Genomic DNA, 26,609 nt, shown 5'->3' on the forward strand with positions numbered 1-26,609 from the left:
GCAGGCAAATAACTCTGATGATAGCGAGACATTTTTTTTTTAAACAACCCCGCAGCCACTCGAGGCCCGGTCATGCCACTGCTGCGCTTTTGTTGTTGTTGTTCGGAAGAACCTGGAGCGAATAACTCGCGTTACAACGCTCACGGTGTTGCGTTGCCTCTAACCAACAAATCCATTATACTTGTGTATAACACGTGACATTTGTTGTCACTAATAATGCTATTATGCTTGCGTATAATATTCAATGTTGTATTGTCTCTAACCAATACATCTATTATACTCGTGTATAATGCTTGTATTGCCGAGTTAAATGATAATAGACATACTCTTTGGTTCTTTCGGTAAAGTCACGTAGGTAGAATAAATAATAGATCACGAAGTTTCGATCGCAACAACAACAAGCGACCGTCTTCAGGTGATGAAAGACGTACAGAATTTGTTTTTTTTAAGTCTCAGACCCTCGTGTCAAAACAACCGTGGGAGCGTACATGAAATAGGCACGACAGGGATCGACCTGTGTGTGCTGCTGCTGCTGCTGTGAAGGGGGCAAGGTGCATTTTGTTGCACCTCGCCATCACGCCACCACGTCGTCTGTTCAACCCTCGCGATCACATGCGACCGGGTGATCGATCTGATGCGTGGGAAGAAGAAGAATTCGGTGTCGATTATGGTGAGGAGAGCAAAGGCACCGTTGACCGATGCTTTTAAGTTCATGAAAAAAAAAACGTCGTGTCGCGATCTTCTTTAATTTCTCAATGATCCTCATTGGTAGAACAATGAAAGAATTCACGTGAAAGTGTATCTTCACACGGTTTGCTGAGGGGAAACTCGGTAATATAATTTGTTTTACTAATTTACGAATAGGTAACAAACGTGGTAGAAGATACTTTTTTTTTTTACTATTGTCCCAAGATGTTAACGTACATTTCAAGTTACAAGACATTGATTGCTTAAATTATGTCGACAAAGCTGCGAATATATTAATGATATCGAGAAAAAGCTGAGGATTAACACGTCAGATTGTGATCTATTTAATTTGCAAGATGGTTTAATGTGATCAGAGGGAATAATACTTTACATTTTATTTCATAGACTGTATTGGCATTTTGAATAATCAATGCCAAAAATATATTTGCTTTTACTATACTCTAAAGTGTGAATGTGTTTCATAAATACACTTTTGTGAAATGTTTAGCTAGGTACAACTACACAATGACCACCTTGTATCACACGTGGGTCTACCTTTACATTTGTAAAAGTCATTAAGTTTAGATTTTATTTGAAATTTAAAGAGTATGCTTTTTCAGAAATTATGTACACGTCTGCCGTTTTAAACTGTCTATATTCCTTCAGTTTACACCGTGCTTAATTGGTCATCATCATCAGCCAGGGTCGATCCACTGCTAGATAAATACCTTCCAAGCTGCTGCCACCTCTCACGATCCTGCAATGTCTAACAATCAGAATATTATTTATATTTATCTACACCGGAGATTTGCAGGATCCACACCCCGGCACCTGCACGTTCGGCGCAATTTGTTCACAATTATTCAACGTCAGCGTTTACTTCACCAAACACCGTCCCCCCATTAGGAAATACGCCGACAGGTGAAATGCGTCTAAGGGGGGGGGGGGCTCTCGCCGGGGAGATGGAGCGGTGGTGGTGAAAGCAGCGCGAGGTGCTGGGTGCATCGTTTTTCATTGCTGGATCGAGGGGTCGCATCGTTGGCTTGAGGAGGCCTTCATCCAGCAATGGATATACCATGACTGCTGATGATGATGATGATGATTACAGTACTGTAAAAACACGTAGGAGGCTCACTGGTTTGCAAAGGAATGTATTTGTTTTGATATAAATGAAATCCAAGTGACACAAGGCTGCCCTTGTGCAGATGCAGCAAGTATAACAGGTTATTTATTTTACTCAAAAACCCTATGAACCACAGATTCCAGATCGCGTGTATCAAATACTGCACGCGCAGTCTGCAGTCAAACATTTGTTTGGTATTTGCATTAAAAGCATATTCATGTTTTTTTTCCACTTCAAAGCCAAACGGTTATGGTACCTTGCACATTGTGCTGTGCCTAACCAAAAGCCATAAACATGTAGCTTCAAACATGTCAACAGGGGCCATCTTAGGGTGTTTACTTGCAATGAGTACCATGAGGGTTAAGTTTGTAAGCTCTTATTATTGACACATGGCCTGAACCCTCCTGAACTCCTCTATTCTGAAGATATAAAATCACCACGACATTCTGTGACTGCGTGTTCAAAATGTCCGCCATCACTCCTCAACGAGTTTTGTAGAAGTACTTTACGTAGAAGTCTCTCTTCTACTCTACGGCCTCTACAAAACCCTCCGCCTCGAAGCTCCTCAGTCACCCGATCCTTCCAATGGCTTCCAATCCAATCCCACATCAACAACGAAGATCGCACTCCACCGTCTTCAAGATTCACCACGCCATCGCCTCGACCTTCCTGTTATCTCGTTTTACACCTCTCGCTCTGTGCTCTAGCAACCGATGCTTTCTGTTGAAGCCCCAGTCAGCATTTGCTCAGTGGGAGGTTTCTCTCCATGTTTCTTCTTCTGCTGCTGCTGCTACTGCTGAAGTCTGGGTTTCTCTCCTAGTGGTCTTTCCTGCTCGACTCTCTGCCCTGCTCAGTTCCTGACTCGAAATCCTCCTCGTCACCACCACCACCGCCGCCACCGCCGCCACGGAATGAAAAAGGTACATAACGCCCCACGTTTTAGCTTTGTTGAGTGCCCCTTCACAAAAGGATAATCTCAAAGGAGGTTAACGTTAACAGGTGACTACATCACAGAAAATAAAATCAAGCGGTGAGGATACAAACACTGTGATGAATGGAAATTAACAAGAAATCAAGCAATATCTATGGGAGATCCTTTTTTGCCAGTATTGAGATGATGATGATGAACAAAGAAGAGGCTTGACCTTTTTTCGGCAAAAATACAGGAGGTGTAAAATTGTTCAAACACCAAATAGACACCCATCACAAGGCATCAAGTCTGCATTAAGCACAGATGCCCACCATTGGCACACATGCTCGTGGTAACACATGCATGCAAACAAGAATGCATAGTGCTTAAAACTGATTTGCCTACACCAGAGATAGCGTTCCAATATGGCCTTGTCTAACCAGTGTCAGACCAAACGAAATCCAAAAAGCGAACATCACAATGGCAATGCAAATACCAAGTATGAAAAGCTCGGTTCGAGCTGTTATATCGATAGGACTTTTTTTGCCAGTATCATGTTTCACCACGAGCACATAGTACTTTGTGATAAGTATCTATTTGGGGTTTGAACATCTTAACACTTATATTGTTGCCAGAAAGGGTAGAGATCAAACAGACTTTAAAGCGAGTAAATCAAGTCATAATAACATACGTAGCAGTGTGAATGCTCTCCCAATGAACATGTTTTCAATCTTAATTTAAAAACAACAACGGAGGATGCCTCCCTTACAGGTCCTGGCCATTCGCCAAACAGTTTGGTCGATAACTGGAGTCCCGTAGAGCGTCTTCAAATGCGGATACGGTCAGAGATGGCATGCAAATCCACAATGTTTCATACGCTATAGTCCGCAGATTTGCAAGATGTAAGAAACACCCTGGATTCTCCAGCGTTACGCCGAAATACCACCAAGGTTATCCACAACTTCTCATTCCACCGCAGGGCAAATAAATAAATACAAATTGTGTAAATGTTATATTGCTGAATTGAATGCTGGCACTGATATATTTTTTAATTAAGCATTTTTAAATGGGTTCCTCTTAAGATACACGAAGGTTAGTGTTGAACATGTATTTCTTAGTTCTCGTTTTATTGCCTCATCTTCAATTGCAAAAGTCACCAGAAATGTTTATGAGCTCACATGTAGCTCAACCAGAAGACCCAATAGCCAATACACAGCTATTATGGATCATAAATATCACAAGTGTGCTACCACAAGGTCTGATGTTCATACGGTCACACAAAGCGGTGTGCAGAAAGTAGCAAATAATCACCACGACCTGTTAATATCACGATGAAACTAACCAGATGAAGCAACATCACATGTTCTGGAACTGAACGTATGAGTTAATGTCAAGGCACCGCTGGATGATGGCCTCCCCACTTCACCCGACCGGTCACTTCGAGTTGTTAAGGTGGGGGCAGCGGGGGAGGGGGGGGTTGCCCAGAACCAGTTCAGATTCTACTTCACACAGATGTTGTCCATGGCCGGGGAATCTCACCAAGGACGTTTATGTTCACAGCGCAAGAGAGCAAACTATTGCGACACCGCCCCACCTGTTTTGTGGCCTTGCGTGCACTTATCTGTTCCCAAGAAAGCCTCAAAAAGAGTCTTAAGGCCCCTTTTAAGCTTAGTCCTTTAACATTTTGGTGATGAGGTTAGACTTGAATATTTGTTTTGCTTGCCAGAGAGTGAGAGAACCTGAGTCACCAGAAAAAAAACAGAAAAAAAACGCTCCAGCTGAGAGATTAAGACTCCACAGCGGAGGGCTCGTGAACCAACTTGCCATACCGCCTTTTTGTTTCTTGACAATGGGCCCACCATTTCCGACAATGCTCCCTTTTTTCTCCGAGCGGAAAGCAAAGGAGGGTAGCTTCGGAGTTTGTGTGACCCGGCGCAACTTCTCGAAATCCAAGCCGCCGAGTAATCCAAAACTTGAGAGGAAGGTGGAAAGGTGGCAATGTGGAAGTAAACATAAAAGGGGGGGGGGGAAGTCGTGAAGACAAAGTAAAAAAAAACACGGACGAGAAAATTTCCTTACGCTAAAAAAAAGTTGCCAGCGACAGGGGCCGCGGTTTCCTGCAGTTAATCCCATTGCATCGGTCGACCGTACAGCCCTACACCGCACGCATGTAGCAACTTCCAGAGATGCGCATGTCAACAGAAGAGCGTTGCTAACGCCCGATCCACAACCGACCGCTGTGATAAACGAACAATTTACAAGCGGTTGGGCAACAGCGGTTCTAAAGCCGTATAACTATACGAGGTGCTCCACCCACAATTGCAACAATGTGAGACCTCAAATCCTAATTATGACTCTCAGGCGCTCGGGCGAGCTGACTATCGATCGTCCCACGGGTACACGGAACCCGGCCCTGGTCGCGTAAAGACTTTTCTTCCTCCGCTTCCTCGGCGTCTCGAGTGGAGGTCGGCGCAAAATGTGAATTCCGAAAAATCCTCCTCCCTCCACCAAATACTGTAATAACAATAATATGCAAAATACCCGAGCACATACTACAATAATGATTCGTCAAGCAAACTGCCAGATGAAGACCTTCTCACGCCACGTTGGCAATGCAGGTTGCTGGACCATACTTCACCACGCCGGTCATTGTGATTAGAAACGCACTGCGATTATAGTCTTGGATGAGGACCCAAGACCAATTAGAGATAATGCTCGCCACACCCACTGGTGTTTAACCCTGGTCGGAAATGAAATTCAGGTTTCCGGGCTTATAGCGCAGTGCATGAACAACTGCACTACTGCTCTGCCCCCCCCCTCCCCCCCCCCCATAGACCATAATATATATACCATAATATATATATACATATACCATAATACACATACCGTAATACACATACCGTAATACACATACCATAATATATATACCCTACCATAATACACATACCGTAATACACCTTCCGTAATACACATACCGTAATACATATACCGTACAACGTGCATTATATGTAGCTGGCACCAGCCCATCCCAGCCCCTGTTGGCTGTGCTGTGCCTACGAGTTGTCACAGTGACCAAAGCCGCTGCTGCCACCACACTTCACCATCTGCCTGATCCCGCAGCTGCCGCACTATGGCCACACAGACCGGCACGGTCTGTGTGTCTCGACCATAATCACAGCGCGATTCTAATCCCGCACCTCCGATCGGTTGTTTACGCACGAAGTTCAACGTACGTACGTATGCCCTGACAGTGTCGCACCATCTGATCCCAGGTCTCTCCCTCGAGCCCCAGAATTTGTGGAGGCCACTTCAATGGCTGCCTCGGCAACGGGCCCTCCCCTATCCTGCACGCGTGTCCCGACCCAGCGCAAACGTTGCCGCCCAAGCACATCGACAGCACTCGCCTACCACGTTCCCTGCCGGATGGCTGCAGTGCTTATCCCCTTGTCTTGGCAACAGAATTCTGAGCAGACGTCTGAGCTCAAATGCCAACAACGACCCACCCCAATAGGAGGCCCATTGGGGGCCCATTGAAGGCACCCGCGCGAAAAACAACATTTGGGAGCATCCCCACCCCGCCGCCCCTCTCCCACCTTTTAATTTACAAAATCCGAGTGAGATGAGAGGAAGAGATTTAGACAAGAGGTACAGACAGGAGATAGAGATGCAGTGCGATGAGAGCAAACATGGACAAACTCGTTGTGCAATTACCGAACAGAGATACAGGTGGGACAGAAATGTAGCGGAACGAGAGATATGGGGACAAGGCACAGACGTGGTGTGATGAGAGAAAGCGAGCTGCAGGCAAGAAAGCGAGATTATTCTTATTTTACAGTTAATTCGGTATATTTGCATTCATTAGGATCGTGAATTGGCACGGATATTCAGTATTCAGTGCATCTATTGCTTTCATGGATCCGGTTACTCCCCCCCCCCCCCCCCCAGGCGTCGCCAGCGACTGCTGATCTCACCTGAAGACGAAAGTGTGCTGGTCTATGAAGGCCCCGTAGCGCAGGTCTTTCACGTTGCCCGAGTTGCCCACGACGGCGCAGCGCAAGCAGCTCTTGGAGGACGGGCGCGGGAAGCCGGCGTTGGGCGGCAGCAGCGACAGCAAGGTGGTCACCAGGGCCTGCAACTTCTCCGGGGTGTTGCGGTCCGACTGCATCGTCTGTCGAAGAAAGCCGAGCGCCGGTTGGTCAGGGCCACGGAGTGTCGCTCACAGCGAGTCGTGCTGGCTCACACGGGCAGAGCCAGCGGTGCTAATCCGGGACGTGGCCGCTTCGCGCTTGGAGTCGGGGATGCCCGACTAGCGAATTGTTCCTGGCGGCTACTGGCTCGATTACAGACAGGATCCGCAAAGTTTTCCCGCTGCCCCCCCCCTTGCCCCCCCACCACTTTGGAGTTATACCGTACAATAATATTATAATTTATGCAACTACTGACTATAAAAACCACTAATCTATTTTTTTATTTTACCAACAGGTAAGGCCCATTGAGCTTTACAGTTCATTTTCAAAAGCCAACTGGCCACAAATAATATCTCAACGAAGTGGCTTATCGCATGGAAATTTACACCAGCAGCCAAACAGTCTAAAGAGTTAGCGCTGAGCCTATTGACGAGCGTGCGCTATTGCGGGTTCTCGTGTTCTATCGTCGGCAGAATCAGCATTTACTTCGCCCCGTAAAAGGGAAGAAAGCAAAGCTCGTGGATTCGAAAAATGCGATAATTTGCGTCCAAAGTGTCGTGGGCGTCCCTCTCAGCTAGATCTGAAAATATTTTGGGGGGGTGGGGGGGGAAGCACCGGACCCCCCCACCCCTGCGACACCAACAGCGTCGAGGTGACACATTGTTGTGACACGTCGCCCCCGCCAGCGGTGCCACACGAGGTGACGCTTCGGAGCCACAGCAACGGTGAAAGCGTTGCGCAGTATTGCAAGCGGATCAGACGCTAATGGTAAACGTAGTTAAAGGCTTTTGCCTGAACCACGTCGGGTCATTCGAGACGACGGGCTCAACCGCGTGTGTGCTGGTGGAAGCGGGGGGGGAGGCAGTGTCTGCGAAATGCTGGGCAGGAAAGGTCAACATTGCTGAAATGAGTTGTGCGATATTCCTCGTTGTCTGCAAAGTTTGACGTTTATCATCACTCGTCCCCGTTGGTGCTGTGCTCATGCAGCCTCACGGATCTCCCGTGTAAAGTCGCCGGGCAACTGGCAAAATGGGATCATCCGTGGAGCGAATGAAATGCTGTGCCGTGAACTCAATGGTCTGTCGATCTGCGTGTATACAAGGCGGGGGGGGGGGGGGGAATGTAATCGTGGTTTCCACTTACAAGTGAATGAAACCAAGATCAGTTACTTTTGAAAAGGATGCTAAATTATGTACTTACAACGTATTAGTGACAATTTCGGAGGGGGGGGGGGGGTAAAACCTATTGGACAAGAAGAACGAAAAAGTCAACAATTGTGAAGACTCAAAATGAAACTGAAATATTCTACAGGTAAAGACAAAATATACGGACTTGCTCCTAAGATACAAGAAGTCAAAAGTGAAAATACGAATGGATCGATTTATACGGCAACAAAGCATCCGTGTAAAGTGTTGGCACAGCGAGTAGCGCGCTGCCACGCGAGACCGATGATCCGAGTTCGACTCTGGGTCATCAGGGGCGTGTGACATCCGAGCAAGTCAACTCACGCTAAGCGGCGCGATCAGGTGTGCGTCCGATTTTACCTGTCATGTGTGGCAACATTTATGGTCAACGAAAGCCTTCCCTCGCAAAAGAAACAGCCTCAATTGTCCTCACGTCTGCCGAACGCACCTGTCCGTAATACGATCACTGTTATAGTTTTGGTCGCGATGGTCGGTTGCGAGCGCACGTGGCATGCGCGTGTGACGTGCGCGTGTCTGTAACGCGTGTGTCGCTAGCGCCGGGTGGGTAAATTGTCAAGGCAGGCAAGGACAACGATGCCAAACCGCAAAAAGCGACCACTGCAAGTCTGCACACAAAAAAAACGTCGCCTGTGGACAGCCAGGGAGGGTGTGCTGAAACGCCCTTTGGAGACGTCCGTTTGCTTTGGAAAGAAAAACACAAACCACAGTTTATAAAAAACAAAAGAAAGAACTAATTTTAATGAATTAAAAAGCAGCCCGTTTACTTTAACTGCGTATGCAGTTAAGTGTCTACGTGGTTTTGCAATGTGTCTTAAATCATCGCATATGCCGTGGATTAAAGCGTACTACTCACGCAATGCAGTGGGCCACGTTTACAGGAGCTTACGTGGTTGTTCTATTGATAATAATACATCATTTAAAAAATAAAAACGTTAATTTCATGAGGATTGATATTTGCACTCGGTCATGCACGGTATTATGTGACAACCCTCTCCAAGCGTTTGTGAATGTTTTCATTGTAGAGTAATAAGAGCATATTGTAAGGTTGTTTATTATTACACGCTATACATAGCAGTGCGATACTTTATAATAACAGGACCTTATAATACTTTATAATAGAACCTGATAATACTTTATAATAGCACCTCCGATTAGCACGGTTGCCGACGGTTGGCTATGTACGCTGCGAAAGAAGTTCAACATACATACAATATCTCATATTAAGTCATAAAAACACATTTTATACCACACTGTATTATTATCATGCGGTTGGAATTTTACTCATAATATAATATTTTAAAAAGCTGAATCCCCTTAAAGATTGTCAGCCGTGCAATTTCATGAACCCCCATTGCACGCATCGCAAGTGGAGGGGACTTGTTATCCTCGAAAGTGTTGCACAAAGTGCATCTCGGACAGCCCGCGAGGCTGCGATGTAACGATAAGATTCGCAACCCATCGAGGTGTTTTCCACCTGCCTCTGACAAAGCAAAAACCCGGCACAGTAAGAACTGGTCACCATGCAAATCGCACATCCCCCCCCCCCCCCCCCCCTTAGTCTGCATTTGCATCGTCTAACGGACGTTAAAAGATAAACATCTCGCACAGGACCCGACCGTCGAACCTCCCCGGTTTCAACATTCCACGCTGCCAATGGTCGACCATCAACCGAATCGGGACCGGGCCACGTGGCCGAGGGGTGAGGGCAACTGCTGAGGACCGATTGAGATATCATTCGGCACTGATATTTGCCGTGGCCAGAAATCAAGCCCATGTCACCCAGTTCAATAGTTGAATGCAATATCCAATGGGCCACCGCTCCACCCCCTAAGTATTATTATCCGCAAGCATTATAATAATAACACATTTATAACGTGCAGAGACACATACAAAAATGTAACTTCAAAATGCAAGTGGCAATTCAAGGAGAAACGGAAGAATATATAAAACAAAATCGCCAGCTGTCCTCGGTTACAATTTATCAAACGAACAAGTAACGACAGGCGAGGGGCGAACGTCTGAAAGCTGAGACGCAAACAGGTTACCTTGAACCACTTGAGGGTGTCGTTGGAGAGGGTGGCCGTCTGGTTGGTGAGGAAGGGCCTCACGGTGTCGTTGAAGTGGCTCTTGAACCAGGCGCTGTTGTTGCGCTTGGGGATGGGCCGGCACGCGAGTGACATGCTGTAGGTGTCCCGCCGCACGTGGGGCCTCTCCGTCGTCACCGCCGCTCTCTGACTCCTCACCGCCTCGCTGATCGTCAGCGAGAAGTTCGTGTACAGGCGCTGCATGTGCTCCACGTTCCGCTGCAAGGAGCTCCACGCCTCCCGCTGCTGCTCCGCGTCCCTCTTCTCCTGGACGAGCTTCTCCGGGGACTCCGTCGCCGCCGCCGCCGCCGCCCGCGCGGCCGCTTTGCTCGCCTCCAGCAGCTCCCGCACGTCCTCCAGGATGGCCCTGACGATGCCCTCGTTGCGCGCGCTCGATCCGTTGGCGCTGCCGTGCAGGTCGTGCAGGGAGCTCCTCAGGAGGCCCAGCTCCTGCAGGAGAGTCCCGAACGCCTCGGCGGCCGTGTGGTTCTGAGCGCCCAGCACCGCGGCCACGATGCGCTCCTCGCTGCGCCGGCGAGCCAAGTCGGGGGCCACGGTGCTGGTGCAGCGGCACAGCGGGCACACCTCGTGCCTCTCGGTGCGCAGGAACATGGCCATGATGCAGACATAGAGGACGACCGACACGCCGACATTTATCATCAGGAATTTGCAGGTCCTCATGCCCGGAGAGCAATGTGCGCTCCCGAAGGGCGTGACTGCGTCTCGTGTCATCTCCGTCCGTGGATTATAATGGTCCTGAGAGGTGGGCGGACGTGGTGGTGGTGGAGGAGGGTCTGTGTGCTTCTTTCACGGGCCAACGGGATAGTGTCCCCCCCTCCTTCCACCTACAACCCTGCAAGAGACGGGCGAGCAAGTGTGGGCGCAGTGAATCAACAGACGACGCTTATTTGAATCTCACCCCCCCCCACCCTCCCAAGCCGTCCCCTTTCGGTACCGTGAATGGTAACAAATCCTCTCTAGAGCCGTTTGTGCAAACTTGCCCTTATTGCTGTAGGGTAGAAAAACAACGGCTTTGTTGGTCTCTGTGCGTCTTACGAGGTCAAATGTATCCTTTTGACATTTTATCGCATGCACGTCGTTGTGCCTTCTCATAAAAAAAAATACGAGACACACAAGAGTACTCACCCCCCCGCCCACTCTTGTTAAGACCTACAAAATATCCGTTTAGTTCGATTGGTCAACACCGGTTACATTCCACTGCCTTTAAAAACAAAAAAAACGCTCTCACGTCAGACACAAAATGCCAAGCTCCACCCTTGTTAAAGAGAAGAAATTCCATGCAACGTTTTTTTCTTCAACTTCACCACCAAAGCACACCGTCCCACCACCGCAATCCAGGTATCCGCACCCATCACCCAACCCCACCTGCCTCCATCCACGCACCAATCACCGTGGGCTTTGCCCACGCCCAAATCCTATCGTGCCATCCAATGTCTTACTTTGGCTTCTCCTTCACCCATCTCTCATGCCAACGACAAGTTGCACGTCGCCTCCACACCCTGCCCTAATCCCAGAGGAGGGGGGGGGGGAGCTATAAGTACGTATGATTGCAACGCAGATTTGATAGATTGTAATCATGTCAGCAGCAAGCAGCAAGGGCCCAATCAGCTCCTGCTCGGCCCTTATTTTAATGGGTTGTCCTGCGACGTCCCAGACGTTGTACGGCACACATCGTTGTGAACACAAGCCTGGCTTCACAAGTATCGTCGGATACACGCTTCGCATGTTACAGGAATAGGGAGCTGGTCGAAAGACAAAGATCCCCCACATAGCCTTGTGGGCCAAGTGCTGTTAGCCAGCACCTATAAAGGCTGGAACAGCACACGAGGGGGTGGGTGGCCAGCACCACGCCCGGCCACCTTTGTCTTCCCAGTACCAGGTGCCCATTTAAGGCTGAGTCGACCTAGTGGAGGCCCAGAACCGGTACAGATAATCGTCACTGGTGGTGGCCGTGAGCGGGAATCGAACTCGGCTCGCCGGATTCGTAGCTCAGCAGCGTGGCGCTAACCGCTATGCTGCCGCTCCCCACAATACCGCTGGTCGAAAACACACACTGCAACACACGCACACACCCTGGCACACACACACAGAGACATGACAACATTATGTTTGACTAAAGAAGAAATAAAGGAACGCAAACAAATGGCATTGAACAAAGTGACGTGTGCGAGAGGGGGGGGTCAACGTTTTGTTTTCAAGTGTCCACACCAAAAGGGTATCCACACCAAAAAAGTCGACTCAAATCCCTTGACGCTTTGCGTACTAACAGATGGCTTGCTTCCTCTATTTCGGCCAGATCTGACAACAGCTGGCAGCGTCAACGCCTGACCTTCGACGTTCGCTCTCAGGATTTCACTCGAGATTGTGGGACGGGGGGGGGGGGTGCAATTTTGAACGAGGCTGCGAACGTGGGCTGCCACCCCGCACATCGGGATTAGCACTGTTGGCTATGTACGGTGCAAAAGAAGTTCAACGTATCTTCTTGGTTCTTTCGGTAAAGTCACGTAGAATGGAAATAATAAAATAATAAATATTCAACATAATAAAATTATTCTCACGACGTTTCGGCCACAACGCAAGCAGCCGTCCTCAGTTGTGGCCGAAACGTCGTGAGAATTATTTTATTATGTTTTATTTTATTCTTTTATTATTTCCATTCTACGTGACTTTACCGAAAGAACCAAGAAGATGAATCCCTGCAGTCACAAAAGCTTTAAATCGAAATTTAAGTTCAACGTACATTAAAAGGCTCATCATTCCTAATGCCACCGCTAATCTATGTTTGATCGTAATTGTCGTATTACTTTCCCTTGCGTAAACACGCCTGCGACACATAGAAACTGCAGCGCACGCGGTTTGTCCAGCACGTGATGTTTGTAGCCACGTGACACGTCCACGTAACCTGAATGATTGTGAGTCTTCGTGAGCGGCGAGCAAGCCCCCTAAGAAGGGCGTCAAGAACTCTTGCGACATTCTCTCCAGAGTCTTCGGTGCAACATTCCGGACTCCGCAATACCGCCAGACAAAATGCGACGACTGTCAGAGTAGTTCCGTCCATCTTCGTGAACTCTCATTTGTCAATTAGAACGTGTGTGGTCCATAACGATGGCAGGTGGAGTTCTAATCCAGCTTTTTTTTTTAAAGAATCTTATTCAGTCGCCGTGACCTGCAGCTATTTCGATTGTTTGGTTTGTTGTCCTTAGCCCTGCACCTCTCCAGAGCCTTCGGGGCAACATTCCGGACTCCACAATACCGCCAGACAAAGTTGCGACGACTCACGCGGCACGCACACAACACACACGGCAGACACGTGGTGCTGCACCCTGGGATCGTGGTCACGGCTTGCACGTCTGTCCCTAATCCAGCCGCAGTGGGGGGGGGGGGGGGGGGGTAACATGAATTGATTTATAAATTATCATTCATGAGAATCATAGGCGAATGATCACGTGTGAATCTGGCGATATGAAATAACCGCGATACAATTTAAATCCGTATGGTAACCTTGAACAGTGTGAAAGATATTTTTTTTATTCATTGAGCATACACACTGTGGGTTTCCAAGAGTAACCAGCTCGTGCGAGCAAATTACGTCACGCATGCTGAGAGTCTGTTGAAATTTAGTTTTATTCGCTTACAGTTACGACCTAGTTAGGATGTCTCACAAAAATGTTACTTGTCAGAAGCACGTTGGGTCAGGCAAGGGGACTGCTCGGTCGAAACAAAATTCCACAACGGGTAGGAGTTCTAGATTTAATGCTTTCGTGACTGCAAGGATTCATACTCTTAGTTCTTTCGGTAAAGTCACGTAGGTAAAAAATGAAATTAAAAGTAATAAAAATAAAATAATAAAATCACGACGTTTCGGAGGCAACACAAGTCTCCGTCATCAGGTGGGACCGTCACAGCCAGATTTGCTGCATCAAGTGACCCTAACCCTAAGCCTATGCAGCAAATCTGGCTGTGACGGTCCCACCTGATGACGGAGACTTGTGTTGCCTCCGAAACGTCGTGATGTTATTATTTTATTTTTTATTAATTTCAATTTCATTTTTTACGTACGTGACTTTACCGAAAGAACTAAGAGTATGAACGGGTAGGAGGATGGGGGGGGGGGGCAGTTAGCAGCCAAACAAAATGCTGAGAGCCACTGCTAGGCGAGGCTGGTGGATCGTGCGAAGATCCATCTGCCTGCGAACTTGTCAGACGGATTTGGTTTTCTTGGGGGAGGTAAAAAGCCGAACGACTCAACTGAATCCACTGTTGCACGGCAGCCGCCCCATCTACCAGCAGCCCGAAGTTTGCCCGCAGGAGGCAGTGGGGTGAGAAGGACGCTCCAATTTATCTGCGGAGTTCTGGGGCGCTCTGTGCCTCGGCCATGTGGCTTTCTCCCTCCTCACTCGCGTCAAACTTCCCCTCGGTATAGAATGTTGCCTTGCCGGATATAAGAGTTGAGAGGCGCAAGCACTGCAATTGCCTGCTTACGCCCCTGCTGGTAGAAGGGCCTCCACGAGGGGGCAATTCAAGACCCCTGTTGATTTCCCTGCTCCTCCACGCTGGCCGGACGTCTTGGATTACAAAGACAAAGGTCCCCCGTATAGCTTTGACAGACTGTAGGGGCAAGTGCTGTTAACGAGCACCTATGAAGGCCGGCACTGCACACGAGGGGGTGGGTGGCCAACACCACGCCCGGCCGCCTTTGTCTCCCCAGTGGCGATGTTTACGCACCGCAAACAGGTACTCATTTGAGGCCGAGTCGACCTAGGGGAGGCCCAGGACCGGTTCAGATATTCGGAAGTGAAATTGGGTCTCCAGGTTCGTAGCGCAGCATGCTAACCACAGCACTGCCGCTCCTGGTTGTGTAACAGCACACTCCAAGTGTCACGCCGCTGTTGCTTCACAGTAACCACCACAACGTTCACCTTACCACAAGTGCCTTGAACTCTTCGCACTTTTATTGAGCTTCTAAGCTCAATAAACGAAACATCACGAGAGTGAAAATCACATTCCTACATTATCATGAACACACCCTTTTCTAATCCGTGCCAGTGGGAACCAGACTCCAAATATTGAAACTATGCCATTATGTCCCGAATTGCGTTAAGACTGTATGCCTCCTACACACAAGCACTAAACCTGTCACGTAAATATATAGAATCCAAACACTAAAGTTGGGCCCAGACTGAACACAACTGCACTTGCTCTCTCTGACACTCTCGGTCAAACTTGACTGATAGTCATAAAAGGCTTCGCTATTTGTTTTTCTCTGGGATGTATGTTGTTTCCTCTGATTCATGCTGCCCGTTTCACCAGTGTGTAGTTAGCCCAATTTATGGGCTCAATGCTATGTGTGGGTGTTGGCATGCAGCAATTCACACCCCAGTGACGTATGTAGGTGTGTATGTAGGTGTGTATGTAGGTGTATGTAGGTGTGTATGTAGGTGTGTATGTAGGTGTGTATGTAGGTGTGTATGTAGGTGTGTATGTATGTACGTGTGTATGTAGGTGTGTATGTACGTGTGTATGTAGGTGTGTATGTAGGTGTGTATGTACGTGTGTATGTAGGTGTGTATGTAGGTGTGTATGCAGGTGTGTATGTTGAACTTCTTTCGTAGCCAACTGTGTTAATTGTAGGTGCGGGGGAAGGACAACAAACTAAACACAAAAAGCAGTTCTTAAGAAAAGAGTTTTCAATCTAGATTTAAAAGTGCAAAGCTCCAGGTGGCTTCCTAATATCGGAAGAACGTTCCAGACGGACGCAGAAGCGCATCTAAAAGCGCACGATACATTGACCGCCTTTGTTTGACGGTGAGCCAAAAGCTGCTTCGAGGATGACCGGAATCCACGTGATGGTTCATGCTGCTTAGCGAGATCTGTAAGCATAGTATTGCACCAGGTATTTATTTGAGGCTGAGCCGACCTAGAAGAGGCTCAGGATTGGTTCAAATATTCGCCACTGTTAGCGGTCATAAGCGGAAATACGAACTCGGGTCTCCCAGGTTTGTAGCGCAGTGCACTAACCATTGCACTACCGCTCCCTGCTGTGTAACAGCACACTCCAGGTGTCACACCGCTCTCGCTTCACAGTAACCACAACGTTCACTTGGCCCACAAGTGCCTTGCACTCTTCACACTTTGAGTGAGATTTTAAGCTCAAAAACGAAACATCACAAGAGTAAAAATCTGATTCCTACATTATCACGAAAACAACCTTTTTCTAATCTGTACCAGTGGAAACCAGACTCAAAAACTTGAAACGATGCCATTATGTCCTGAATTAAGACTGTGTACCTGCTGAACCTGTCACGCAAACCCTCAAGCACAAGACCTGTCACAGAAACAATTCTATCTGGATAATAATTGTCTTTTATGTTTTTTTTACTCATTTGTACCGTCTCATTTGAATTATTTGTTATTTCGTTGTCTAGACTGTACAGTTTCCGTCGCTTCTTTTAGCCCTCCGGTGTGTCCGAGGCTTGTACCGACGAGTCAGAATCAGAATCTTTATTGAGACCGGAGGAATCGTGGCACGGCGTGACGTCCGATGTTTCACACAACGTCCTGCGTGGAACTTGTAGATGTCTCCCTTTTAAATCCTTTATATTAAGTTCACTTGCTTACTTGCTTGCGCGCTTATGACCGTGCAAATCTTTCTGTCGTTTTTTAACCCACTTCCCGTGATCCAATCGAGCTGACATTCTGCACACAGACTCGTTGTGCGTGACAATTTATTTTCGTGAAAATTTTTTTTCTCCAAAATTTTACACTGTTTAGGGAAATTTTTTAAAATATTTAATTACCAATTGCTTAATGCTGGCAGACAATCATCTGACCCACAGGTGGCAGCCATCTCAAGCCAGAGGACGAGAGGACTCTAGCCGCCACGCATATAAAGGATTTATAGTGAAAAACTTTGTTTTTACGGGTTAATTTTTATTATACTCTGTGGTTCTTTCGGTAAAGTCACGTAGACAGCACAAGCGTCCGTCATCAGGTGGGACAACCACAGCAAGAAACAATTGTGCTGTGCCCGAAACGTCGTGATTTAATTTAATTTATTTTCTACCTACGTGACTTTACCGAAAGAACCAAAGAGTATGGGTCCCTGCATCCACGAAAACTTCAAATCGAGGTCTCCCTTTTTGCTCATGGAGGATTTATCTCGAGGCTAACTCTGCAGCATTTTTTTGTTAAGTTGTTAAATGACCGTACTTCCTATAATTCAGTGTTTCCAAACCTTGCGGGTGTGGCATACCTGTGTCAACCCTGCGGAATCTTTATCTTGTTTTGTGAGAAACAACCGTCGTATTTTGAAGTTCGGCACCTTCTATTTCTCCAAATATATTTTTGTAAATTATAATCCGTAACATAAACTCTATACGCACTGCCTATGAGCCAATCGCCTCGACTGCACTTGATGTTATCAGATATCAGAAGCGAAGCATAGTGAGCCTGGATAGTTCTTGAATCAGCGATCTGCTGCTGCTGGTGCAGAAGGACGTTGTTATCAGAGGCCAGTGCAGCAGTGGACTGACAAAAGGGCTCTATATTTACCTTACAGTCGTGTCTCGTTTAACAAAATTTCTTTCTACAAAAAATTCGCTTTTACGAGCAATTTCAATTTAGACCAATTTGTTCCCAAAACGAGCAAAATGTTCGCTTAGCGAGCGGAGACCATCGATCAATATGCGTCCCGTGGCGGCAGGGGGTGGTACGGCGGCCCGCAGCTGTTTGTTTCTCAGCTCTTCTGCGCTGTGTGCCACGCGTGCTTCGTCGCGTGGGGGAGGATGCCTCGTGGTGGTACTGGAATGGGTGGGTGGGTGGAGGAGTGTGGGGAGTGGGTGGAGGAGTGTGGTGGGGTGGGGTGGTGGTGGGTGGTTGGAGGAGTGTGGTGGGTGGGTGGGGGTGGGGTGGGTGGGGTGGGTGGAGGAGTGTGGTGGGTGGGGGTGGGGTGGGTGGAGGAGTGTGGTGGGTGGGGTGGGGTGGGATGGGGTGGCGGCGCTAATTAATTGGGTTCACAGCTACGCCGTGGCTGTGAACCCAGCCACCCTGGTTCGATTCCCAGCCACGGCTAACATCAGTGGCAAGTGATATTTGAACCAGCGGTCCTGAATGGCCCCTGTTGCTCCAGCCAACCACTAACATCGTCATCCCTTTAAACAACATAAACATCAGAAACTTGCAAGCACTGTAGTTCTTCCCGTGCGGTGTTACTCCTGATGTTTTATAATTTGATTAAACATTTTTAATGTGTATGTCTCACGTTCAAAAAGTTGTTCGAGAGAAGAACATTTTGGGGGCTGAAACGTAGCTCAGCTTTTGACATGGGGGGGGGGGGGGGAGTCAACGGGAAAACGAGAATGGTTTCGCGAGTTGTTCTGCTGAATGAGCAATTTTCACAGAGACGCGCCTGTAAGTGCGGCAAGTTGATTAATCCCTCCTCCCGCACCCCTTTCCCAGTTCCACAAAACCCAACGGGCAAAGCAAATTTTGAGAAAAACACTTTTCAGACTATTTTCCTTCCAACTGTATACCATCGTTTTCCGTTCACAACAGCGTCGGATTTATCTGCACGCCGCAGTCCTTTCCTGTTTTTTTTTTATATCTCGAGTCTCCTCCACACGAACAAGTCGCCCTCTCAAGGCGCGGGGGCCCCGACACTTTTCAACACGAAAAAAATGTGACAATCTCCAACCATGCCCACCACATCCTTCCGCACCCAACTGCCATGAAAGCAGCGGTGGCATTCTGCGCAAGAAGACTTAAAGTAGAGAGCTTCAAGGGCCCCGAGCGGGGGGGGGAGCACAGCTTCGTAATAATAACATCTACTTTTTTCTTCTTGGTTCTTACGCATTTCACAAGTAGTACTAATCACATACCTGCTTTTCCCATAAATATGCTAAATTCCTCTAGATATGGAAATTATTTTGTCAAGGCGCCCTTCCCCCCTTCCAACCCAGCTTAAATATACACTCCAAGCGTGGTGGTGTTTCATTCAGACGCTGTCTCCCCGACAGACCTGGTCTTCACCTGAGGACGGCTGCTTGCGTTGTGGCCGAAACGTCGTGAGAATTATTTTATTGTGTTTTATTTTTATTATTTTATTACTTCCCTTCTACGTGACTTTACCGAAAGAACCAAGAAGATGAATCCCTGCAGTCACGAAAGCTTTAAATCGAAATCTACTTTTGTAATCTGTTTATGAATGCATTAACATATCAACTTGTGTTCAGATGGTCGTCGTTCCCCCTGCACCTCTGATTCGCACGGTTGACTATGTTCGGTGCGAATGAGGTTCGACGTACATTATAAAAACAAAATAAAAGGCTCAACGTTCTGAAGCCACTGCTAAGCGCGTGCTTTATTGTAGTTGCCGTATTACCTTCGTTTTTTAAACACACCTGCGATGTCATAGAAACTGCAAGTGCACGCGGTTTGTCCAGCACGCGATGTTTGTAGCCACGTGACACGTCCACGTGACCTGACGATTGTGAGTCTCCGTGAGCGGCGAGCAAGCCCCCTAAGAAGGGCGTCAAGAACTCTCGCGACATTCTCTCCAGAGTCTTCGGTGCAACATTCTGGACTCCGCAATACCGCCAGACAAAGTTGCGACGACTGTCAGAGCAGTTCCGTCCACCTTCGTGAACTTTCATTTGTCAATTAGAACGTGTGTGGTCCATAACAATGGCAGGTGGAGTTCTAATCCAATTTTTTTTTTATAATCTTATTCAGCCGCCGTGGCCTGCAACAAGTTCGTTTGTTTGGTTTATTGTCCCTACCCCTGCACCTCCGATTAGCACGGTTGGCCTAGCACAGCTATCCACGTACGGTGTGGAAGAATTTCAACAATTAAGTGCTGCATTGTCACATAACCGAACGGTATATTGTGCAGTGTTGTACTCAAACGTGTATCAACTTCCATGATTAATTCGCAACATATTTGCGCATTGGTACCATCTAGCATCTCAATACAATTCGGAGGTGACCATTTTCATCGACGCTGTTGATTTTCTGGGACGGGCCTCACAGTGTCCACGGCCCGGCCAATGTAGGCGGCATTGAACGAGCGTCTTGACAGACGCTAATATCACGGACGTGGGTAGAAAAACACCAAAATCACTGGTTATTCACAACGGCGGGAACTACACGGGGAGGCATTTGGCGAGGCTTGACGGATTTTTTTTGTTGTTGTCAGGGGTCAAACGCGACCGTTCAAAGTGTCTAACACAATCAAGCGAAAAAGGGCAAACCCGTGTACTTAAAAAAACACACAATAAGAGGCCTAAAAGTTCAAAGTAAGTGCGTCCCACTATTGATTACAATCAAACATTCCTAAAGGCGTCCCATAGAAGAAAAAAAAGCCTTTTATTATCGAACAAAATGATAAGAAAATAGATGCAGTACACCAAGAAGCAACAACACGGGCAAGAGCAGCAGCAGCAGCAGCAGCAGAAAAACGCCGAAAACCTCGCCACGCTGATTGCATCTATACAGCGCGCAGAACATGCGTCATGGCTCGTGTGAATGTGTCACATGTATCATCACATTGGCCCGGAGAGACGCGGTCACAAACACAACCTTACAATCAAATTAAGCTGTTGTGCGCGTGTTTTGCTTTTTTTGGTGGACGAGGTAGGAACCATCAAGTGCACAGAGTAGAGGAGCAAAGAAAACTGGGGGGTGGGGGGGGGAGAGACCGGAGGGTGAGAGGAACGCCGAGAGAGCTTTTTGCGTGTTGCCGGAACATGGAACGGGCGACACGCTGGAGCGCAGGGAGCGTGACGGATGGGGGAGACGGTACAATCACTCGTTGATTGCACGAAGGCGACATGTGTATGAATTCAAGCTCAGAGATCAAGATGTTGAACTTCTTTCGCACCGTACATATCCAACTGTGCTAATCGGAGGTGCAGGGTGGGGGGGATAACAAACTAAACACAAAAGAGCAGTTCTAAAGACATGAGTTTTGAATGTAGATTTAAAAGTGTGTAGCTCCCAGTAGCTTCCTAATGACCACAAATAATAGCTCAACAAAGTGGCTTATCACGTGGAAATGAATAGCAGCCAAATACCAGAAGCGCGTGTTGATTTTAAATGTTGAGGGAAAACCCCTGAGAGAATACCACGCAAACACGGGGAGAGAGACACGCAAACTCTAAATATAGAGCAGGCGTCAGGGTCGGGATCGAACCCACGACCTCCTGTATACCAGGCGAGGTAGTCAACATCTCCTAGCCACCGTGATGATGATGAGAGACACAAACTCCAAATATACAGCAGCAGAAGCAGGCGTCAGGGTCGGGATCGAACCCACGACCTCCTGTATACCAGGCGAGGTAGTCAACATCTCCTCGCCACCGTGATAATGATGAGAGACGCAAACCTCAAATATACAGCAGCAGGCGTCAGGGTCGGCATCGAACCCACGACCTCCTGTATCCCAGGCGAGGTAGTCAACATCTCCTAGCCACCGTGATGATGATGAGAGACGCAAACCCCAAATATACAGCAGCAGGCGTCAGGGTCGGGATCGAACCCACGATCTCCCTCCTGTATCCTAGGCGAGGTAGTCAACATCCCAGGGGAACAACAGGGCGAGGAAGGACATACAATCTTCCTACACAAAGAGATACCCGAGTCGGGAATTGAACCCAGGTCGTTCTTGCTATTGAGGCACAAGTATTACACACTGGGCCACCGTCCCGTCCAAATACGGTGGCAGTGCCCAAGACTCGTAGCACAAACTGCAGGGCAAGCTACAGAGAACCGTGGGTTACCGTGGGAGACACATCACAGGCCAGGCTGTTTGGCAGCCCCACCCAAAAAAAAGTGCATCATCTCTCTCTCTGACAATTGCATCAATTTGAGTTCACAAACCCATATCTTATATAAGTTCTTTCGGGCAATGCCGCACCTGTACACGACGTAGTTGCTTCGAAGGCTTCCCTGAAAGTGGGAATCCAGAGGCAATGTCCCGCGGACGCAATTGCACAATTGCATGAAAGCTGGAACAACATGCCCCAGCTTAGTCAAACACCCTTCTGGCTTTTAGTATTTATTCATCTTAACACTGCCGTACCATAGCGAAGATGCTTTGCCGTAGGGGGCGTCCATAAATGACGTCAGGCGATTTTGGACGATTTTTGACCCCCCCCCCCTCGTCACACATCGTCACAAATGTCTGACCCCCATCCCTCCAGGTGCGTGACGTCATTTATGGACGGCCTCTTAGCCATGTTATGTTGGAACAATTCTTGCTTGTTTGTGTGTGCGTGTGGCAATAAGTGCGTGTGGCAATAAGTGTGTGTGGGGAGCGGTAGTGTCGCGGTTAGCGCGCTGCACTTCGAAACCCAGGGCCCGAGCTTGAATCCCGTTGACGGCCAATCAACACCATCATTGACGATTATTTGAACCGGTCGTGAGCCTTCCCTAGGTCGACTCAGCTTCAAATGAGTACCTGGTGCGATTTGTAAAACAAACAAAAAAATCACCACTCGGGAGACAAAGGCGGCCAGGGATGGTGCTGGCCACCGACCCCCTCGTGTGCCGTGCCGGCCTTCATAGATGCTCGCTAACAGCACTTGTCCCAACAGTCTGTACAGACTATACGGGGAGGATGTTTGTCTTTGGCTTGCGTCTGTGGCAATGTGTGAGATTTAAAAAGGCATTGTAAACGCAATAACGAGTGTGAATTCCCAATGCCTGCCGATGATGCCAATACTTCCGTTAAACTTGCGCAACAAATGTTCAGTTGTGGCTAAGTTACTGATTAAATATGCCTACCTTTGAGCACACCCATACACGTACACACAACACCCAAACACAAATACAATTTACGCAAGGGTGCAATCAACAAACGTTTATCAGAAGCCCAAGCCGTTCTAATAAGGCTACGTTACACTTCATAGAGCGTGTGACCGTAACACAGCAACCAAGGGAAAGACCTGACCCCAGAAAATGACCTGAAGCTAAAAAGACCAACAGCAACCCATAGAGGTCTGCTGCTGTCTTGTGTACCATTCACAGGCTCAGGCAAAAGTACAGTGAAGGTGAGGAGTTCAACCGCGATGAACCCTCGAGAGATGAATGACGTTCAATAGAAGTCACAAACAAACACCTTTTTGTGAAAGACGCAACGCACAAGATTCCTGGGTTTGTACTCCAACGAAGCTCATGGTCCACCCTAAACCGCATCTACTGCATAAACCATTGGGGACGCGGACACCTGATGCACAAATAGAAAAATTACAATTATTCAGTAGTCGTGTGCGACTGTGGTCATCCAGCACAGACCGTACGACGTATAACGACGCAATTGCCCCCATCCACAAATACGAAGGAGACATCACAGCGATGATACACTCCGCTGGCTCCTGGCGCGATTATCTGGCTTGACCAGCTGAATTTGAAATTATCGCCGTTGCTCTGCATCTGCATCAGCCATACGGAGAAAGAAAAAGTCATTGTGGTGGTGGTGTTTGCGAAGTTGTCACTAGACACATTGTCGGCCATCTTAAATCCACTGTTGGATGAAGGCCTCTCCAAGCCAGCCGTCCCTCGTGGCCCTGCGATGTAGCGATCGATCCACCTCCGTGGTCGACATCCTCTTGCGCATGCTCTCCACCTTTTGGCTGCTCCACGAGTCTTGGCCACTGCCCGTCATCCTTCACGGTTTGTCCTTACTCCCGCACGGTTGGGGATGTACGGTGCAAAAGAAGTTCAACATACGTACGTGGACAGTGACACGTCCTGCCCAAGCCACCTGCCTATTCTTAACAGTCGATATGATGTCTGTAACCTGCAGACATTCTTCGATGCATTTGTTCCCTCTCTCTCTCTCTGTCTTTTTGGATGGTTCATAGATACGGCAGTTCACACAAATGCTCCATATCGATCACGAGTCACCAATAAAAGGCCACGTATACATTACAGGTGAATGTGCTGATATTTAATGTTGCCGAAAGGGGCAAACTAATGTTTGTACATCTATTTAGGTAATGGGAAGAAAGACGTGGGTTGTTTGTGTGAATAACAAACATTGAACCAACTCCTTAACAAAGCACCCTTTGTTGAAATTAATTATATAAAAAAGCAGTCCGCAAAGTTGCTTGTTTAATCTGGGATTAAAAGCCAATTTTTACACACCCATTTCGTGACATTTGCCAGCTTTAAATATGCATAACAAACACCAATTGCCAAAAGCACGCAGGTTATTTGAAAACTGTTTAAAGGTTTCTTGAGATCAAATGTATTTTCGTTTAAGCCACTTGCAAAACGCCTTGCCCAATATTTAGCAACACAACCACCACCGCCGAGGATGTAAGGCGGCGATGACGCAGAGGTTTGTGAAATTCGCAGGTGAACCCAGCGACTTGCGGCCAATCCCGGGCCACGGCTATGTAACCTCCGTGGTGAGTGGCATCTGCGCCGGTGCCGACTAGACTGCTGTCTCGCTGCCCCTTCGCGAACCCAGCCTGGCAATCAGCGGCAAACGTTTGGTCGAGGAATTTGCCATGACCAAGACGGAGCGGGGGGAGGCCCTCATCCGGCAAAGGACTGAAAAAACGCGTACTTCGTCACAAAGGATGGCTTCAAGTCACCAATTAAACCGGTTCTCTGTGGTCTACCGCAGGGATCTGTGCTTGGCTCGTCACTTTAAAGCATCTACATGGCACCATTGGGTATTCTGCTCCAACATCTTGGCTTATCCTACCATTGCGATGCAGATGATGCTCAAATGTATATCAGGTTAGGACCAGACTATGCAACAGAATCTTCTGCGATATCTGCATGACTAACAATAGGGAATTCATGGTTGCGCCAAAACTTTGTGCTACTAAAGACCAAAGACATTTTTACCGGCTCCCCTCAGCATCTTTCTAAAACTGGTTCGCCTCGTTTGTTGATTGATGGTCACGAAGTCAGTCCCACGCGGGAGGTCAAAAACCTCGGTGTTCAGTTTGACCAGTCATTATCCTCTGAGACACACATATCTAAGGTGGTTAAAATGTCCTTTTTCTACCTAAGAAATACTTCAAGCATGCATCGCTTCCTGTCACCTGCTGACTTTTGTGTTATCCCCACTCGACTACTGCAACACCTTCCTGGCTCGGGATACCGAGCAAAGTCCTGGGCAGACTCCAGCTTCTTCACCTGAGGACGGCTGCTTGCGTTGTGGCCGAAACGTCGTGAGAATTATTTTATTATGTTTTATTGTTATTATTTTATTACTTCCCTTCTACGTGACTTTACCGAAAGAGCCAAGAAGATGAATCCCTGCAGTCACGAAAGCTTTAAATCGAAAATTAGACTCCAGCTTGTTGAGAATGCAGCTGCTAGAGTGCTCACACCACGTACACCATTCCGTGAGCACATTACGCCAGGTCCTCTCATCTCTTCATTGGCTACAGTCAAATTCAGAGTGGATGTTAAGATACCACTATCAACCAATAAGGGTTTAAAAGGAATCACCCCGCATTGTTTGCGGGAACTAATACATTTATATATTCCATCAAGGGTCCCTTAACATCTTCTGATCTCCAACTGCTCAGCACTCCCAGGTCTCGGTAGCGCTCTTTTGGTGATCGGGCTTTTGTTAGCGTGGCACCCAAGCAATGGAACTCTTTGCCACTTGAAATCAGGGCAATCAGAGTCGATAGATATATGTAAGTCTGCTTTGAAAACCCATCTCTGTAAAGTGGCCTTCCCTCTTTGGTTTGGTAGGTTGCCCTGGTTTTTGTTTTTGTTTCCTGATTTTCATGCATTGCGCATTGGGATCCTAGAATGGAATGCCCATTCTACATTTGAATTAATATGTATACGGTGATGCAGTATATGTAAAGGCTTGCACTTGATTTATATGACTAGTTACTGCCATGCGAGTTAATTAATTAGAACATGGGTGAATAAAAATAAGTCTCAACCAAGCGATCACAAGTGTGGGCATTTCTAAGGAAACGTGAATGAGTCTTACACTTCAATTGGAATTACCAATAAACCTCTGACTTTGTGCATTTCAAACCCAGCTCTCTAGATCTAGATTGTAAAGCAAAGGTAGTTATCTCAGCCCAGTTATCAGTTTCCCAAAGCGTCACTGCTGGAGGGATGTCAAACACGTTCCTTCGAAGCGGGCAAGTAGGAACTTGGTTGGACAGCGCATTCGTGCACGACAGACAAATATGCACGACAGACAGACAAATAATCCCTGGTGGGCAGTGTGGAACCTGTTGTTCCTACCTGTAATATGCATTGTCATATAATACTCCGTAAAGTATTTTTTTTATTGGGGGGGGGGTTAATTTATATGCTTCATGTTAACCTAGAAATGCATTTTTTTTTATCTTTTACAAGGAATACATTTGTTTTTTTGGACAAACTGAATCACCTTAAGGCTGG

At 47.6% G+C, this 26,609-nt stretch overlaps 1 protein-coding gene across 1 annotated transcript in view; it reads right to left on the reverse strand.

Moving 5' to 3' along the window:
• LOC133343329 (CMP-N-acetylneuraminate-beta-galactosamide-alpha-2,3-sialyltransferase 1-like) overlaps positions 1 to 26,609 on the reverse strand; it is a 57,908-nt gene that overhangs the window by 21,510 nt on the left and 9,789 nt on the right. Inside the window, exons 2-3 of the mRNA XM_061552848.1 lie at positions 10,158 to 11,049; positions 6,692 to 6,888 (exon numbers count right to left, since the gene is read on the reverse strand). Of these exons, the coding sequence (XP_061408832.1) occupies positions 6,692 to 6,888; positions 10,158 to 10,928 (968 nt within the window). The 5' untranslated portion in view covers positions 10,929 to 11,049. The remainder of the gene's footprint in view (positions 1 to 6,691; positions 6,889 to 10,157; positions 11,050 to 26,609) is intronic.

Source organism: Lethenteron reissneri, chromosome 17, assembly GCF_015708825.2.
Source record: "Lethenteron reissneri isolate LAM-NWPU_2019-01 chromosome 17, ASM1570882v1, whole genome shotgun sequence".
Taxonomy (NCBI): Eukaryota; Metazoa; Chordata; class Hyperoartia; order Petromyzontiformes; family Petromyzontidae; genus Lethenteron; species Lethenteron reissneri.